Source organism: Lissotriton helveticus, chromosome 6 (genome assembly GCF_964261635.1).
Source record: "Lissotriton helveticus chromosome 6, aLisHel1.1, whole genome shotgun sequence".
Taxonomy (NCBI): domain Eukaryota; kingdom Metazoa; phylum Chordata; class Amphibia; order Caudata; family Salamandridae; genus Lissotriton; species Lissotriton helveticus.
The window spans coordinates 1,471,978,699-1,471,999,210 of NC_136067.1; the positions used below are offsets into that span (position 1 = coordinate 1,471,978,699).

The 20,512-nt window shown below is 42.4% G+C and overlaps 1 protein-coding gene across 1 annotated transcript in view; it reads left to right on the plus strand.

Moving 5' to 3' along the window:
• Positions 1-20,512, plus strand: part of SRD5A2 (steroid 5 alpha-reductase 2) — a 409,305-nt gene that overhangs the window by 357,859 nt on the left and 30,934 nt on the right. The window contains exons 3-4 of the mRNA XM_078649283.1: positions 12,105-12,206; positions 13,376-13,526. Of these exons, the coding sequence (XP_078505409.1) occupies positions 12,105-12,206; positions 13,376-13,526 (253 nt within the window). The remainder of the gene's footprint in view (positions 1-12,104; positions 12,207-13,375; positions 13,527-20,512) is intronic.

Sequence of the window (20,512 nt, forward strand, 5' to 3'; positions counted from 1 at the left end):
TATTAATGGGATCGTGGGGAGGTTGTTAGATGTCGGTGTAGATGCTCCTTCGCTAGCGGGCGTCAGGGTCCCGATCCTGATGTTCGCTGACGATACCCTAATTATGTCAAAGACTCCTGCGGGCTTACAGCGTGCCCTAAACATATTTGATGATTTTTGTAAAGAGCACGGTCTTGAAGTAAATGTGGGTAAGACGAAGCTAATGATCTTTTCCCCGCGCCACAAAGCCCACGCTAGGGTATCCTTGAATAATACTAAGCTAGAGGTGGTTAGGGAGTTTACATACTTAGGGGTCCTAATAGCAGATGGCCTGGGTTGGTCACATCACCTGGACAAAACAGTTTTAAAACATCAGCAAATTTCGGGGGCTTTGCGGGGGGAACATAGAAAATCTAAAACCAAACCCATCAAGCCTGTCCTCATAGTGTATGATGCAAAGGTCCTAGGTGCGGCCCTATATGGTGCAGAGTTGTGGGCCTGGGAAAAGTTATCGTCCCTACAGACATCAGAGAATAAGTTCCTTAGAGGAATTACAGGCGTCCCCCAGAGCACTCCCCTAATTCCACTGTTTCTCGATCTAGGTAGACGATCAATTAGTGATAGAGCGCGATTGCGCCCCATTCTCTACTGGAGACGTCTCTGGACAACTCCAGAGATTAAACATTATGCAGATGGATTCCTGGCAATAGTTAAGGAAGATAACTTTCATAAGATCGACTGGCTAAAGAATTTACGAGCCATGTTAATTAAACTGGGCCTTTCTAACCTCTGGACCAATCCCCAGGGGGAAGTTTTTCCAAGTAAAGAAGCCCTCAAGTCTCACTATTGGGACTGGGTAGATAGCAGCCTTCTGAGTGGCACGAGATCTGATTCTATGGCTGGTCCCTTTTTGGAAGTCAAAATCTGTCCTATTTTAGAAAACTATTGGGACAGTATTACTGCCCCATTGGACAGGAAGTTAGTCTTCCAGTTAAGGTCTGGATCCCTTCCGCTAAAAATACTAACTGCAGGCTGGCAGAGTTCGACCTCTATATGTTGCCCAGCGTGTAAAGCTCCTACAGAAAGTCTAGGCCATTTTCTATTTGTCTGTGATGCTTATTTGTTACCAAGGAGGGTATGGCTAACTCCAGTTTGTAAAAATCTTGGGACACGACACAGTGTGGTGGCTATGAGAATCCTATGTACATCCACTCAAGAGTCGATTGTCCTTGGAGTGGCCAAATATCTGGGGTGGGCTTGGTCAATTAGGCGGAGGTTGATAGGTAGGCTTACTTAATTTTATGTAATTTTTAATGTAGTCCTACTGCAATTTTGACTTATTTTTATGTGCAATTCTTATTGTCTAGTATTGTATGAGCTTGCACAACTGTTTTTTAGAACATGTATATATAATGATGAATGAATTAATCGTTTTTATCTGTAATGTATTTGATTATGTGTTGTGCTTTTATGAGAAGTTATCTCGAATAAAGCTTGTACTACTACTAAAAGAGATAGATGCGATACTGAGAACGTCCGCTGTGGATGCGCCATTTATTGACGGTAAACCCATTCCAATTCTACTTTATGCAGATGATGCGGTCCTCCTATCGCGTACCCAAAACCGTTTGCAACACCTCATTGACAACTTTTCTACATTCATAGCTAAACGGAAACTGGTAATTAATAAAGGTAAAACGTTCACAATGGCGTGTGGGAAAAAGACCAAACAAAATAGACTTTCTTTCTAGAAAATGTCAGGCTAGAACCCGTCAAGAAATTCTGCTATTTAGGAATAACCTTTTCTGGAGATGGGGGATGGACCAGTGAACAGGAGTGTGTACAGCTAAAACTGTCAAGGAACACTAATAGCATCTTTAGATTCGCAACTAAATTGGGGAATCGCAGAATAAAAGAAATGATCCATATTTACATTGTGAGGTGTTTGTCATCTGCACTGTACGGGGCCAGTGTGTGGGGACATAACATTAATAGTTGTAAGCTGATTCAACATCAGGAAAACCATTTTTTGAACCGCTTATTATGTACCCCGGCATCTGCTTCCATTGAGATCATACATAGGGAAGTAGGTTTAGCCTACATTGGAGATTTGGCCGCATTACGTCCACTTTCCCTATGGAGGTCTATATGGTCTAAAGTAGAAACAGAATTCACCCAAACTGTGATTAAGGATTGTTTAAAATTAGAACACTATATGCGCACCCCCTGGTTTAGGCACATCCGTCTCTGGTTCAAGTCAGTTTTTGACTTTGACCCATTTTTTAATCCAGAACTGGGCATCCCTTTTTCAAAAAAAGAGCTAAAAGATCTGTTTCTGGAAAATGCAGAGAAGGCCAGGGTTGCCAGATATGCAAGCCAATGTACATATGCATTTTATAAAGAACATAACTCAAAAGATGGCCTCCAGCAATACCTGATAACTGTTACTAGAAGTTCCCATCGTTTCGTACTGACACGGCTGAGATTAGGCACTGTGCACCATGTTGTGTCCTTTCCCCATCATGGAAGGAACAGTGTTTTGCCTTCCCCATGCGATTGGGACTTCTAAACAGAGTTGTTGCCACTTTATGCTTTTCTGAAAATTTTATATCTCTTTTAGGAAAATATATTTAAAGCCTATATTTTTAAAATATAATAAAAGTACTACTACAGAAGCCTTGCGGTTAATGTTCGAACTGAATAGTCCGGATATATGTTTCTATGTAGCTACTTACATTTTAAAATGTGTCTCCAGTAGGAAATCGATCATTATATGATTTAGAACAATACGATCCTTCTGTAATTTCAAGAAATTTGTATATTGTTGTCTGTATTGGTTTTTATTATTGTACCTTTTAAATCCTGTATTGAATATTTATTTTAAGATGAAATTTGTATAATTATTATACATTATTTTTAATAGTAAATTTCAAAACTAGAAACTATATATCAAAATGAAATTCGTATTATTGCCATCTATGTGTGTCATTTTAATCTTACACTCTAAAATTGGGATTGTGTATTCCGACATTATATTTTAACGTCTTATGGAACTAATGTAATTGACTATCTGCAAGATGTTATGAGTAAATTATTGCAAATTTTGTAAATTCAGAAAATGTTTATTTTTACCCTATTTGTGGAGATATAGTTCACGCCCTTGTTTAGTATGGTAATTGCATTCCCAAAGCTTTATAATGTATAGCTTTATTATTCTGTCTGCTACATGGTTATATTTTATATACCAAATAAAGCATTTGAAATTTGACAGCAAAGGGAAATGTGTTTGTATTCTAAGAACTATGTGCGATATATTACATATTTTAAGGTGCTGGATATACGGAAAGTGTTTTTATGCCCCATTTTTAAAACGTATGGTATTAAAAACAGGGTACGAGCAGTAGATCTTTTAAATGAAATGAGTAATTTAGATATAGCTTGTACTATGGGGAAGTTCATCCAAAAAGTAAAATTCTTAAATGTGAGTAGAATTGAAATACTTGTTTTAAAAATATTAACAGATATACAGTACGTTATACGGAATGATGGAAAGACTAATGAATTTTAAATGTATGAATTTTGTGATAGATTTTACTCGAGATATGAGATTTTAAGAGTCGTATTTATGGATTTTAAATGTTTAAGGACTAACTAGTCAAAATAAACTTTTGTGTTTACTGACTGACTGGCTTTCAAGAAAACTGTGAAGATTATTTTATTAGGTGACACAGTGGTCATCCCACCCTGGTGCACACCATAAAATTCAAATGTCCGTTTTTGGGCGCCCCAGTTGGGAGGTGTGCAGTATTTCTCGCCACTTTGATGCCTCTGCACTGCTTTATGCATCCAGTATGTGACAATGAATGGAGTTGACAACTAGGTCCTTCAGAAAGCCTTAATCAGGATGCTGCATAGTAGTTATTATTGCTCCAACACAGCTGGTTTTAAGTAGATATGTATCTTATATAGGGTAGTTACAGGTAGGAGATTAATTCAAACATTACTACATGCTCCAATGTTTTCTATTGCTTACGGCAATTTGTTTAATTGCCTTTTCCTGGTTAAAGCTGCATTCCCAGTAGTTGGATTACTTAGTTAATTTGAGCAATTGCATTTTTTTTCCGTGAGATAAATTTCGCAAATCTGGTTAACAATGTAGGTTGAAAACACGAGTAACAAATAATTCTTTACTTGTACAGATCAATGCATTCCCTTTTCAACGTTTTAAATAGCTTTAGCTCATAGCCAATATGTGTTTCATCCATGGCAAGTAGTGCAGGGGAACTTACTGAGAATGGTAATTAAAAAACAAACACGCCTAAACTGTTTAATTTCAAATATACCTTTGAACTTGCGCCAAGCGGTGAAACACTGAAAATAGTGGATTTTATGCAATACATTTTAATATGAAATATCAATATAATGTTGTGACCTTCGTATGGTCTAATGTTGTGGATCCTACTTTTTAAATTAGTTACCTCCTGTGCATTTCTGCAAGTTCCCACATGTGTTATTGTTATCCTTGATTTCTGGATTTATCACTATAATTTTAACTGCATTGGAAAGTTGTTTCAACTTATGGCCTCATTACGATGTCGGACACCCTTGTGGAAAGTGACCGCCCGACCATAGTCAGTGGTTTCAACCGCAGAAGTAGGATACGACCCCCCACAGTGCAGTAGAATCATCCATTCTACAATAGCAGCTTGTGCGGCGGGTGGAAAAGGCCCACAGCACAAGCTCCCATTGTAAAATGTAACTTTTGAAAACATCCCTGCACCTTGTGGCCGGCACTTCATGGTGCCTGCCACACGGTGCAGGATGTTAGTGGGCCCCATAGCAGAGGGCCAAGGGGGAAAGGGGTCCTATTAGGGGCCCCCTAAGTCACTTTACGACAGCCTTTCTATGTCAGAAAGGCCAACATGGAAAGGCTGAGGGAAAGTGACATTTTAATTCCAAGGCTGGCTCCACTGTCATTCATGGGAGTAAAATTCTGCTCCTCTTCCAATGGGTTCTCTGAGTCCATTGAAAGAGGAGCAAAATCCCCACGGGTTTCCTTCCGACCACCATCATCATAATACGGCGGTGAGAGTGGAACCCTCGATGTCGAGCGGAAAGCCTCCTACAGTCTGTCTTATGGCTTTACGCCTGAGATCGAAATAAGGCCCTATTTAGTTTATCTCAATTACAGTGGTAATTATGTCTCTGAAATATCATTCTATTAAGATAGAAATGTCAAGATGAAGTTACTATTGCACAGCAAACTGTCACTGCTATGGGGAAAATGAGGGTGCATCAGTTGCACTTTAAGGCCCTGATTACGAGTTAGATGTAGTTACTGCAAAGATACTGCTTATTAAAGATTCCGACCAGTATGATCACTCTTGACTATGGTTATTATGAGTTAATCTCCACAAAATAGGAAATAAATACGCGGAGCCAGTTTATCATGTTGGAATCCCACACAGAATTCTCAATTTTGTGGGAATTAATGCTCACATTTAACACTTGCTCTAGTTCACTGGTAAATTTGTGTTAGACTACGAGCAGTAACGTAAAAAAGAACGCTGGAGACCCTATGGTGCGCTCAGCATAGTACCCTGGCCTGAGAGCTCCTGAATTACTCCACTGCTGCTGAGAGTTGGGAGCAGACTTGGGTGGAGGAGGAGTATTGCATGCTCTCTTATGCTGTACGCCAGAGTTGTGTAGGGACAGGGATGCCATGAATAGGCTGCTCTTCCAGACAAAGCCTGAAGCTCTGTAGATTTCCCACGGGGTCTGGTCTTCCTAGACCTGGTAAATACAATTGACAGATCACTGGATGACTTATAATTGAGTGGAGTGTTCTCCCACTTGAGGATATCACTTCATTTAGCTCATAATTGAGGCATTTCGGTCATAGTTTGCATACCTCAGTACTGATTTATACTCGGAAATCCACTTTAGTGGTCCGGTCCCGTCTTCAGAAGTCATATTGCATTAGGTAAAAGAATGTGTGTGAGAAGTTGGGTTGTTGTTTAAGGGAAGTGAAACCCTAATCAGGCTACAGCCACAATACTTGTCAGGCAGAATCACAAAAAGTCACTGAGCTATTCTGTTCTTAACCATCTGATAGCTTGGTATAAAAGCAGTCAGGCTTAGCTTAGAGGCATTGTGTACAGTATTTAGGCAGCAGTAATAAAGCAAAAACACAACACAAGAAAAATCTCACAACGATTTAGAAAAATAGAGTAAATATTAATAAATTATATGACTCCAAAATGATAAAACATTTATCAGGAGAAGCAGTTATGAATGTTTAAAGTTTAAAGTGAAAAATAGCATAAAAGCCCAAAATAGCTTAAGATCAGGGTAGTGTTTAAATCTGTGGCCAACTGCAAAGCAGCACAGTTCAGACGCAAGTGGATTGGGCCTAGACTTCACTATCTTTGGACTTAAAAGAATTTTGGAAGAAAAATGGCCGAGAAGGTAAAGTTCAGAGGGACAAATCAGCCAGCCATGTGAGAGCCATGTGAGAGGAGAAAGCGTCATAGTCGGGAGCCTGTGGATGAAGTTGCAGTGAGTATTTCTATGTTCAGACTTAGGGGCCAATTAGGATGGCGGGCGGTTCGCCCCTGCCGGGCCGGCGGTAGCCACCGCCAGCCCGGCATCCACATCAGAAATACCCCCTGCCTGGGCACGCTTGGCCGAACCAAGGGGTTCCTTTAACTGGGACCTCATAGGCATCTCCCACATTCAGGACCTGTGGGGCCCGGATGGTGTGGTGTCCTTTGCCTCACTCCAACGCACTTACGAACTGGCACACACAGAATATTTCAGATACGTACAGGTTAGTCATTCCCTCCAGGCGAACATCCCCGCGGGAACCCAAACCCCCGACTCCTCCCCCTTGGAGGTTAGACTCCTAGATGGCCACCTCCCCGAACATGCCATATCACTCACGTACAAAAAAATCATTAACAACTCCCCAGACCTGCTGCTGCCCCTCAAAGGGAAATGGGAAGACGATGGGCTGGAAATAGATGAGGAAGAATGGAGGAATGCGCTTGCCTCCCCTAAGGAGGTAGCCATATCTGCCAGGCTCCGGTTGATTCAGCTGAAAATTCTAAACTGAGCATATCTCTCAAGAACTAGATTGCAGCGAATGGGCCGCAGTGAGGATGGGCTCTGTAGGAGGGGATGTGGGGAGGTAGGGACCTACTTCCATATATTGTGGGAATGCCCACTGCTGAGGAATTACTGGGCCCGGGTGACCCGCTGCATGCAAGAGGTTTGGGGGGTGGAGCTGCGAGTGGAAGCAAAAAGGTGCCTGCTGAACATATGGGAACCCACAGATCTGCCACCTCGCTGGAGGCTATGGGCGACATTGGGATTTGTAATCGCCAAACGGAACATAGCCAGGCTGTGGGGGGCAGTTAGGCCTCCTAGATTAGGCTCCTGGAAGACTGATATTGACTGGTGCATGCTCCAGGAGAAAACGGTGTACCTGGCACGTGGATGCCCACGGAAATGGATTGAAGTGTGGTCCAACTTGAATGAATATAGTGGCAACATCTGTGAACCCCCCCCGAATTGTCCCGATTGACGAACCGCTCGTACTATAAGAATAATGTGATGCTCTGTTCCGACTACGTTTGTACTGTATATGCTATGTATATTCTGTGATTTCCCGCGACGCACATGTGAATGTTATGTGTCTTGACTGTGATGACCACCACCTACTTTATGTTGTTAATAAAAAGAATTTAAAAAAAAAGAAAAAGAAATACCCCCTGCCATATTAGTATGGCTGGGGGGTCTACAGTGGACGAAAAGAATGTCCACTGCTTGTCCGCCGGTCGACTCGTCGACCGGGCGGAAAACAAGTTTAATATAGCGGTGGTGTCTGCAAGACACTGCCATCCATATTAGGGTTTTGGCGGAGATCAGCCTTTCTGGAAAGGCATGCGTTTTTTGCTTTTGGGGGCCCACAACGGGCCCCCAGGGTGTTGGGGGGGTGCACATGGTGGGTACCTATGGTACCTCACTGCATTTGCATGCACAAGGTGGCAGGCACCGCGAGGTGCCTGTCACGTTGTGCATGCAAATGCACAACATGCTGTTTTACATTGCGGCGGGTGCTGCTTGCAGCACCGCCCGCCGCAATGTAAAATATGCGTGATGCGCCCGCCACTGTGGTGGGCGCATCGTAATCGACACAGAGGGGCACAGGGGGCGGCCCTGCATACTGTTACGGCGGCGGGCAGACTTTGTCTGCCCGCCATCGTGATGGTTCCCTTAGTCTTTTTTTTTTTAAAGTACAAAGACTCCAGCAGTACAAAACTGAACGCCGTAGCTGATAATGGCTCTGCAAGGCCTGATGACCCTTTTGAACAGGATTTAGTTTGAGAGCCCTATTTTGCCTAATGTCTCCTTTAAAGTGGAAGAAACTTCTGGAATCTTACTCTGCAGAAGTGCCTCAATTCTCCTGTCTCCCTGCCTTGTCCCAGTCTGTCTGCAGGCACAGTAGGCTAGTTCGAAGTTCTTTGTGTGAGAGCTGAGACACAGACTTTGAAATGCAAGTGGGGCTGTGCACATACTGCTTGAGATGGCCCATCCAGGCATCACCTAGTCCTTCTATTATGTTGTTGTCTGGAAGGAATATACAAAGGCCACCTGCCAACTACACCTAGTCATGTAACCCAGGAAACAGGTTGCAGGCACCAACCAAGGGCAACAAAATGCCAACTTTCAAAAAGTTGCAAAGAGAACAGATGATGGATGAAACGGCAAACAAATCATACATTCACCCACAGTCACAGATCTATGTTAAATCCATCTTTTATTACATGCCACACCATTCCAGTTTAGATCTAGCAACGTGCAAATCAGTCTTGACCCTGCTCCCCATGGGAACAGTCCAGCCCGAACTGACAAGCCAGAGCCTCCCTGGACCAGAGACAAGCATCCTGGGACTAATTTCATGGTATCACCTCTCATCAGCCAGACTAGCTTCTAAAAGTGGCATTTAAAGAATTGTGGCTTAAAATCTGACTTTACCATTAGAGGATTTTTAAATTACACTTTCTTAAACAACAAACATTAGATTTTCACCTGCTCCTAAATTAACATTACCACATATTAAAGGTAATAAGGTAACCCAATGTTATCTGATGGGAGAGGTAGGCCTCACAGCAGTAAAAAACTAATGTGAGAGTTTTTAACTACCAGGCCATGTAAAACTTCAAAGTACATGCCCAACGTTTTAGTTACAATTCACACTGCCCTATGGGGAGTCGACAGCCTACCTTAGGGGTGGCTTATGTGTAATGAAAAGGGTGCATTGGAATTGGCAAAGCGATTATTTTTCAGCATGAAATTGGCAGTTTGAACTAAATACAGTCTGCAGTGGCAAACCTGAGACATGTTTTGAGTGGCTACTTAAGTGGGTGGCACAATAAGTGTTGCTGGTCTACTAGTGGCATGTAATGTACCATCCCTGGGTATATGGTATTCCTCTTTACCAGGGATGTATAAGCACATTAGAGATGCCATTCAGCAGTAAGCCAATCTTACCATGGTTTAGGGAGTGAGCACAAGCATTTTAACACTAGTTGGCAGTGGTAAATTGCAGGGAGTCCTAAGGCCAACAAAAACAAATTCTGCAAAATTAGGAGGGGACTAGGGATGACGTTTGGGGAAAGACCACCCTAAACCTGACTGGTCTACCAGTGTGTTATGGATATCTGATATGGATATATGGATATTTAAACATAAATTTGGAATTGTGTAAAGATGTTGTTGTACTTGAGATTCTTAAGTGAGGATGACGGTCCAGCTATAAGAACAATAGGATATTGTAATTACCGACGTGTCAGTTATTAATTAATACATTTTTGGCAAATAAAACTATATTTAAAAAGTCACAGTTTTAGTATCATCATCAGAAAAGTACAATAATGAAAGATTTCATTAAACATAGAAAACTTATTTTCAAAGATTTTGCAGTGCATATCCTCTTTACGTCCTAGATTCTTCTGTGTGAGACTGTATTACCTGACTGATCAGTAGTGTGAGTATGCAGCTTGGGCATCATTTTTCCCTCATAGATTAAAGCTTGCATTTGGTCAAACAGAGATAAAAATGAAGATAGTACAAACACTCAGATGTCCTGGACAATCGTTTATAAGAGAAGCCATTATTAGCTCAACCATAATAAATCCTCGAAACAACCTAGGCCTAGGTGGGTCGCAAGTGGCCTGAAAACTCTAATGGACCCTGTAATGGGCGATAATGATCCTCACTGAATTACTAGTAAATATGTTTCACAGAGATTGCGGCTGCTTAATGCACTAAAACATTGATTCCTGCATTTCATTCCCCCAAAACTTGTAATTCCCTTTAGTCTTCTACTCCTGGATTTACCTGGATCCCACAGTAACTCGGTGGTAGTTAAATAAGAGTGTATTAATTGGGGCACTCGTAATCGAGCCCTTAGTGGGCTGTATTACGTTTAAGGGTATAGTCCAGCCGCGGTCGGTAGGGGAGTACCTGCCGGGGCGGTGACGTGGGGAGGGGGAGGGGCAGGGTGGGGGTTAGTAATGTATGGATAATGGAGGTTTGCAGGTAAGTAAACATTTAAATAAATCAAACGAATTTGGTTGCGCGCACTGCATACCCAAATGCAATGCAGTGCGCGCAATTAAATTCGTTTGATTTATTTAAATGTTTACTTACTTGCAAACCTCCATTATCCATACATTACTAACCCCCACCCTGCCCCTCCCCCTCCCCACGTCACCACCCCAGCAGGTACTCCCTTACCGACCGCGGCTGGTATATTCTAAGAACTTGTTTGGATGATTTGAAGCTAAAAAGCAGGTACCCATTAGGAGAAATTTCTATATTCACATCTACTCCTGCCTTGACCTGTGGTGAAAACCTTTAATATTTATCATCTGAAGATAGTTGTGGGGATTTATTCTTTTGTAATCCGTGACATGATGGGAGGGAATGAGACGATGCACAGCTATTTGAAAATCAATCCCAGAGGTAGATGTAGCTGCATACATTTCCCATGCGATGCGTAGAACAATGAGGGGCAGATTTACAAGCCCCTTGCGCCTCTTTTGCGCCGCCGTTGCATCACTTTTGAGACGCAGCGGTGGCGCAAAAGATGCGCCATGGTGCAGGATATTAACAACTTGATGCATCTGGGAGATGCATCACGTTGTAAAGCCCTGCGCCATAAGGAGGCGTTCCTGCGCGGGGGGGGGGGGGCGTTCCTGCGCAGAAACGCCTCCTAAAAGTCGCTGAGTGAAATCTACAAGATTTCACTCAGTCACTTTTAGGCCAATGCTGCGTCAAAACCCTGCACCTGCTTGAAGCAGGCGTAAGGCTTGAGGCAGCATTGAAAGAATAGGCCCCCCCAGAGCATTGCTGGAGCTGCATCGCGCTTGCGACGCAGCTCCAGCAATGCGCCGCCTTTACGGCACAGATGCGTGACGCAGCTTTGCCGTTTTGGCCCCATGGTGCGCCGCATTGTAAATGTGGCGCATCATGGGTGACGGAGCTGCGGCGCACAATTACTGGCGCATCCCTGCTAATTTGCAGGGATGCGCCAGTAATTGTAAATCTGCCCCTATGTTTTTAGCATACTACACAAGGTGGACATAGAAGAAAGAGTTTACACTTGATACATACTTTGGGCTATCTTCATGCAGATAAGGACTTGTGCAAAACTTTACATTGTAAAATCCCCGTTTTCACCATCTGTTCACAGGAATAACAACTGGTGGAAAAAAAAAGCTTTGTTAATTTTCCCAAGATAGGACCAGTTTGCACATATTATACAAAAACCCTTCAATTGCAGCTTTATGACAGGGACATTCTCAAATTTACGTGCAAAGTTAAAAAAAAATATTACGCCTGGGAAAGTGTAATTTTCACAGCATATGCAGTTCACTTATGATAAGCAAATAATATGCAGTGTTAATGATATAATGGTTATTAGTACATAAGTCTTTACTTAGTGAGTTGAAAGCAATTTGTCATCCTTCTTCTTTTAAACAAAGATTCAGAATGTATATTATATTATAAAGATGTATTATCAGAGTGATGTCTTTACCTCTCTTCCATTTTTCTAGGAATGCTTGTGTTTGTCATTGGCATGGCGATCAACATTCACAGCGATCACATTCTTCGGAACTTAAGAAAACCTGGAGAGGAAACCTATAAAATACCACAAGGTGATCATTGTACTAGTATTAAAAACAAAAAAAGTATTTTGCCAACTGCCTACCATTGTAATTTTTGACATTACTTCTAATATGACCTTTAAGGGGTAGTTCCACACAAGAAGTATTTATATATATATATTTTTTTAGGGTAAGTTCGTTCATTACTATATCTTTGAAAGCTGTGATTTAACACTTGCCCACCATGATTTTTCTCCCTCCTTGCTGTTCTCTGGCTCAATTCCAGTGGAAGACAGGCACATGTTACTTTATTAGTTTATGTTGAACCCTCACATAAAGATAAAACAATACACACCCCACAGCTAAAGAATTTACATTGGAAAAAATATAATTACTGAATGATTCTAGCATTGTGTGCATATACCTTACAAGTGCATGCACATAATTTTTATCTGGTAATTGTTGCATATGTGTTGCTGTGGACACCAAAGAATGCAGGAATGCAGCTGCATATTGCCATTAAGAAATGCACTTCAAAGCAATGCTCGTCAGTATCATGGTAACATTTAAATTGACCTTGCACTTTATTTCAACTAACTTTGATTATCCCTTTGCCACTATCGCCATAATTAGGGGCGGGGAACATCCTTTACGACGCGGATGTTACCCCGCAGTACCTTTACAACGCGTATTTTAGAACGCAAGTCGTAACTACGACTTGCGCTGGAGGGCGCTAAAGGACAAGGAATAGTAGATTTACTATTCCAACACCTTCCCTACTGTACGTAGGCTGGTGTTGGAATAGTAAATTAAACTATTACTAAGTCCGCACCCCTACAGCGCAAGTCGTGGTAACGCCTTGTGTTGTAAAATACGCGTTGTAATGGTACGCGTGGTAATACCACGCGTCATAACAACGTACATCCCACGGTTTCAGTAGTGAGTGTTTGGAGCAAAACATACTAGGACCTAAGGTGGTGTTTTACAAGTTGCAGTTGAGTCTGCACTTTTTCTGTCTGTGAAATGTGCATAAAAGATGGGTACACGTGGAATTAGATCCTTAGAGAAAGATTTACTTACTTGGATGAAAGTAAACTACATTCTTAAATGCCAGTCAGAAAGGGCCTCCTTTGTTTCTGGAGCCATGTTCATCTTTGTAATAAGTACTTCTATGATTTTAAAAAAACTGAATTAGAAGATCTTCTTTTTTATGTCAATAGGAGGCTTTTTCAATTACGTGTCTGGGGCAAACTTTCTTGGTGAGATTGTGGAATGGTTTGGCTACGCTATAGCAACTTGGACCTTGCCAGCATTTTCGTTTGCATTCTTCACTCTTTGTTCAATTGGGCCACGGGCTTACCACCATCACAAGTAAGTACATTGAAGTCAGTTGTGTGTCAGAATATTGAGAACGAAAGCATTGTCCTACCAAATTATCATAGCAAAAATATTGATAAAAATATTGTGATGGTAAATATATGTGGATAAGTAAAGATTTAATATGCTTACTACCACACAAACACATGCAACACACATTCACTACATGATGTTATTATGAGGTATAGAAGAAAGACCTGAACGTGTATTAAAAATAAAAAATGATCTAAGAAATTCACTGAAAAATTCAAAGGTTAAAGGACATTAGAGTTAGGTGAAAGGTCAGTCATAACATGACATTTGAAACCCACAAAATCACTGAAATTCACCAATTTTAGTTCATTGAGCTAACTATATACATTGCAACCCGCCATATACTGCTTGTGACCTCGCATATTACATTACTAATGAAATGACATGCAATAAGAAACTGGCTCTATATATACTGCACCAAAGTGAGGTACCGTGTGTATAGAGTCCAAGGGTTTCCAGAGGTTTGGCAGAGGTTAGATAGAACCTGACTCTCTAAAGTGGCAGCTTAGTCGAGCAGTAAGGCAGTATCAGAGGACAATGTAAAGCATTTGATGTACACACTCAGTCAGCAAATGAAACACAAAGGTTAAAGGACATTAGAGTTAGGTGAAAGGTCAGTCATAACATGACATTTGAAACCCACAAAAACACTGAAATTCACCAATTTTAGTTCAGTGAGCTAACTATATACATTGCAACCCGCCATATACTGCTTGTGACCTCACATATTACATTACTAATGAAATGACATGCAGTAAGAAACTGTCTCTATATACTGTACCAGAGGTTTGGCAGAAGTTAAAGTTAGATAGAACCTGACTATCTAAAGTGGTAGCTTAGTCGAGCAGTAAGGCAGTATCAGAGGACAGTGTAAAGCATTTGATGTACACACTCAGTCAGCACTGAACTCTAGGCCATTTTTTTTGTATAACAAAATATACTGTTTGATTTCTAGAACCAAGCAAGCCTGGTACAGGTCAGCATAAAAAATGCTTTGCAATAGTAGATTACTTGTATGAACACAGTTCAAAATGACAGTGTAACTTGTACTGGTTTTGGTTACAGTTTTAAATAAGCAGTTTGCAACACATTGCAAGCATGGTACATTCAATTGAATGGGCTTTTTAAGTAAAATGCAGTTAATTAATTTTCAGATTACTTTTGTAACACAGGACTGAATCCTAGATTCAGCCCTGGGACATTTCCTAAAAACAGGTGAGTAAATGCGTTTTGGTTAAAGGTACGATTTTTAAAGAATATTATTGCATATCACTTTTTCACATAGAATCACCAATGTTATCCTATGGGAGGAAATTCACTTAGCACGTAAGTTAGGTTACCGGTACTTTTTCTTACTCAGTGCTGGATACCTAGATTCAGCACTGGGGCATTTCCTGAAAACAGTTGAGAAAATGCATTTTGGTCATTCCACTGATTTTTAAGGAATATTTGTAGTTTTCAAAAGTTGACACAAAAACTTTTTGGGAGAAAAAGTGTCAATGTTATCCTATGAGGAAAAATTAGTTATCGGTTTCAAGGTAAGTAATCCGTCTTTTGAGTTAGGGTTCTAGGGTTAGACTCCCAGGGTCAGTGATGCACTGTTGTTGCACCCACAGCGGCACTCGGGCGGCCGGGTGCAGAGGGTTGAGACCCAATGTAATCCTATGGAGGATAGGGGGGATCCGGTTGGTGGTGGCTGGCAAGCAGGCCACAGGGTTGTGAGAGCAAAGCTCCTAGGGTTAAGCTCAGGGCAAGTTGGGGACCAAGTTAGCACAAAAGGGGCACCCTCAGCGGCGCTAGGGCAGCCGGGTGCAGGGTGCTGTTTTGAGGTCGGGACCCTGTTGATTTCAACGGGGATTCTCCAGGACAAAGAAACACTGCAGGCTTGGGGACGAGGATCTTCCAGGAGTGACCACCACTTCGAGGGGTAAGTTGGGATGTAGAGGGATGGTTAGGCACCGCTGGGTTGGGCACACAAGGCCGTTCAGCGTCGGGTGCAGGGATGCCTTCGGACGTCGGATTTTCTTGCCCACTCTGGTCGCGGGAGGGAGTCCTCTGGATTGAGGCTGCAGGCATCGTCTGGAGGCTTGAGGCAGGTCAGAGGTCACCGGATCTCAGGTCATGATTGCCGGGGGGACCTCCTTGTGGTGTTGGTTCACTCAACACAGGCCGGACTCCGCGGGAGCAGAGTGGGCTGAATTCACGGTTTCTGGCTGGCGGGGACTCGAGGTTGTGCTTCACCTTGCCTCCCTCACCTTAGGGGTGGAGTTGGCAGAGGTGGGCACACTTCTCTTCCTCATTCTGTTTTTCCCACTCGGTAGAACCAGTGGGGACCAGTTACCGAGTACAGCAAGTGGTCTGGAGAGGCTCACAAAGTTGGTATGCCTTTGAAGCTTCTCCTTTGTGAACCCTGCCCATCCTGGGGGTGGAGGCTTGGTACCTCGTCCCAGGATGTGCATTGTTTCAGGCCGCCAAGAGAAGCAAGCTGTCAACCCAGGCATCCAGAAACATGTCTAATGGTGGCAGCCTAGGAAGCCACTCAGTCAGGTCACTGGGAGTTGGTTGAGTTTCAGGGGGCATCTCTAAGATGCCCTATGTTGTGCATTTTACATTAAATTCCACACTGGCATCAGTGTGGGTTTAATGTGCTGAGAAGTTTGATACCAAATTTCTCAGTCTTCAGTGTAGCCATTATGGTGCTGTGGAGTTTGTAATGACAAACTCCCAGTACCATATACTCTTAATGGCAGCGCTGCACTCACAGTGCCCAGGATTAGACCTGGGTACTGTAGGGGTACAGGGCTCATGCACCTGTACCCTCACCACTGGCATAGGGCACCCAGCTAGAGGGGTGACTGAAGCATGCCAGGGAAGTGTTTTGTGGGCATGGCACACAGGGATGTGTGCCATGTCGACTCTTTGTTTTGTTCTGCACAAAGACATGCAGCCTGCAAAGGCAGTGTGTGTGTGTTAGGGCACAGGGCCTCTAAGGGAGGCACAATAAGTGCTGCAGTCCTTAGGGGCCTTCTCTGGTCACAGTGCCCTGGGTAACTATGGTACCCTTTACCAGGGGCAGACATGCGGCCATAGATGCCAATTGGGTTTAGGCTTCAATGCAGGTTTAGGAAGGAACACAGGCCCTGTGTACGTGATTGGCAGGAGCCCAGGGCATACTCAGTCAAAGCACATCAGCAATTCAGCAAAAAGTGGGGGCATATCATGCAAGAAAGAGGGCACTTTCTCACACATGGTCAATCACATCATCGATGGCATCACTGATCTTTCTGCACCTCTCTTGTCTCTCTTTGCACTTCTCTTGCCTCTTTCTGCATATCTGTTGCTTCTTTCTGTACCTCTCTTGCTTCTTTCTGCACCACTCTTGCCTCTTTCTGCACCCTTCTTCCCTCTTTCTGTACTTACTTGCCTCTTTCCGAACCCATGTTCCCAATTTCTGTACCTCGCTAGTCTGTTTCTGCAACTCACTTGTCTCCTTCTGCACCTCTGTTGCTTCTTTTTGCACATCTCTTTCCTCTTTCTGTACTCAAATTGGAAGTGGAGGCTGTAAAGTTTAAAGGTCTGCATGCTCTTGTGACTGAGATATATTCTACTTGTACATGTATTCTAACATGTGTTATGCATCTGAAAATGGTAGCTTAAAAAGTGGGTAGGTTCTCCTATTGGTCAAATCTTCTCACTTCTACTCTGTCATTCGGTTGCACAAGCAGACATGTCTTCTGTATGTAGGTGTTATAAAGCCCCTCAAATATACTATTGAATACCCATGTACTCTGTATTATGAGCAGAAACAAATACATATACCTTCATGTACACAAATGTACAGAGTATACTGTTTGAAACACAGGTTTTCAAGTATTTGCATGTTGATTTTTATGTAACATGTCACTAGGTAAAAGCACAGACACGCATGCATACCTTTTCAAAGTTGGTGAGACTTACAACAGTGATATGGTTAGGATTGCCGTTTTAGGCGTAACATTCTAAGCAGTCGATGAATAGTGAACCTTCAAGAGAAAAGTGAGGTTTAAGACATCTTGGGAGAAGGATTAGTGACTAGGCTACTTTGTATGTATCTGTGGAAAGGTACAGTTGAAGTAGGCCTCTTTCTGCACCTCTGTTGCCTCTTTCTGCATTTCTCTTGCTTCTTTTTGCGCTTTTATTTTTCTTTCTGTACCTCTCTTGCCTCTTTTTGCACTTCTCTTGCTTCTTTCTGCATAACTGTTGTTTCTTTAAACACTTCTATTGCCTCTTTCTGAACCCCTTTAGCCTCTTTCTGTACCTATGTTGGTTTTTCTGTGCTTCCCTTGCTTCTTTCTGCACCTCTCTTGCTTCTTTCTGCACCCCTCTTGCCTCTCTCTGCACCTCTCTTGCCTCCTTCTACACCTCTTTCGCCAGTTTCTCTACCTCTCTTGCCTTTTTCTGCACTTCTCTTGCCTCTTTCTGAACCCCTATAGCTTCTCTCTGCACCCCTATTACTTCTCTCTACATTTCTGCTGCTTCTTTCTGTACCTTTCTTGCCACTTTATGCACCCCTCTTGCCTTTTCTGCACCCGTTGCTTCTTTCTGCACTTCTCTTGATTCTTTCGATGCCTCTTGTTCTTTTTGCACCCCTTTTGCCTCTTTAAGCACCCCACTCCCTCTTTCTGCACTGCTCATACTTCTTTCTGCACCTCTCTTGCCTCTTTCTGCAGTTCTCTTGCCTCTTTACCTCTCTTGCTTCTTTCTGCACTTCTCTTGCTTCTTTCTGAACCCCTCTTGCTTTTTTCATCATCCCTGCTCCCTCTATCTGCACTTCTTTTGCTTGTTTCTGCAGATCTCTTGCCTCTTTCTACACTTCTCTTGCCTCTTTCTGCACCTCTGTTGTTTCTTTCTGCACTTCTCTTGCATCTTTCTGTACCCTTCTTACCTCTACGTGTATCTCTTTTGGTTTTATCTGTAAATCTTCTGCTCTGATCTGCTCTTCTCTTGTTTCTTTCTGCACCCCTCTTCCCCCTCTACACCTCTTTTCACTCTTTCTGTACCTCACTTGCCACTGTCTGCACCCCTGTTCCCTCTTTCTGCACATCTCTTGCCTGTGTATGCAACTCTCTTGCCTCTTTCTGCACCTCTGCTGCTTCTGTCTGCCCTTCTCCTGCTTTTTTCTGAACCTCTCCTGCTTCTTTTTTGCACCCCTCTTGCCTCTTTCTGCACCACTCTTCCCTCTTTTTGCACCCCTCTTGCCTGTTCTGCACCCATCTTCCCTCTTTCTGCACCTCTCTTGCCTTTTTCTGCACCTCTATTGCCTCTTTCTGCAGTTTTCTTGCCTCTTTCACCAGCTCTGTTGCTTCTTCCTGCCTTTCTCTTGCATTTTTCTGCACCCCTCCTGCCTCTTTCTGCACCTTTGTTGGTTCTTTCTGAACCCCTCCAGCCTTTTTCCGCAACCCTCTTCTCTCTTTCTGCCACTCTCTTGCCTTTTTCTGCACCACTATTCCCTTTTTCTGTACTTCTCTTGCCTGTTTCTACACCTCTATTGCCTCTTTCTGCACCCCTCTTGCCTCTTTCTGAACCTCTGTTGCTTCTTTCTGCACATCTCTTGCCTTTTTCTTTACTTCACTTGCCTCTTTCTGTACTCAAATGGGAAATGCAAGCTGTCAAGTTTAAAGGTCTGTGTGCTCTCCTGACTAAGGTATATGTCTACTTGTACCTGGCCTTGTTTGGCAAGTTCATTCAAGAGACACGGTCTAAGTTGATGGCCACTCAGGGCTTAAATGAATAGAGACTTTGTTGAAGCATAGACTATATTGCTAAACACATTTCCTGTTTTAACTTTTGTCATTTTTTATACGTTTGTTTTAATGTAATGGTTTTGAGTAACCAAACAATAAAGTTATTCATTCATTCATACTTGTACCTGTATTCTCACATGAGGTATGCATCTGAAGATAGTAGCTTAAAAAGTGGGTAGCTTCTCCTATAGGTGGTCATATCTTCTCAGCTCTGCTCTATCATTCGGTTACACAGGCAAACATCGCTTATGTATATAGGTGTTATAGAGCCCCTCAAATATACTATTGAATACCCATATACCCTGTATTATGATCGGAAAGAAATACATACACCTTCTTGTACACAACTGTACAGAGGATGCTGTTGAAACACGCGCATTCAAGTACTTGTATGTTTACTTTTATGTAACATGTCACTAGGTAAAAGCACAGACACATGCATGCATACCTTCACAAACTTGGTAAGACTTTCAACAGTCATATGGTTAGGATTGCTGTTTTACATTTCGTAGGTGTAACATTCCAAACAGTCGAGGAATACTGAACCTTCAAGAGAAAAGTGAGGTTTAAGACATCTTGGGAGAAGGATTTGTGACTAGGCTACTTTGTATAAGTCTGTGGAAAGGTACGGTTGAAGTAGGCCTCTTTCTGCACCTCTGTTGTCTCTTTCTGCACGTTTCTTGCTTTTCTTTGTTCTTTTTTTCCTCTTTCTGCACATGTCCTACCTCTGGAGGCATAGTTAGAAATTAGAATTTAAAACAACTTAGAAATTCACTGGAAAAAACAGGGGTGTCAGGGACTTTGGAGTTAGTAATTAGCATTTAAAAAACCTTAGAATTTCACAGAAAAAAACCCACAGGTTTCAGGGCCGTTACAGTTAGGAATTAGCATTTAAAAAAACGTAGATATTCACTGAAAGATACCACAGGTTTTAGGGACGTTATAGTTAGGCTGACATTTCACTCGTACAAAAAAGCATAGAAATTCAGCCGTTATAATTAGCTCAGCTAACTATAACTCACGCCCCCACATGGCACTGCTGATGACATCCCATATTACAACAGTGGTTCTGTCGGGTATGAACACAATTGCTTTAAATTCTGTATATATCTTCAACTGTAATCATGACATAACCTCATTACTTATTATGCCACCTCGATTAAA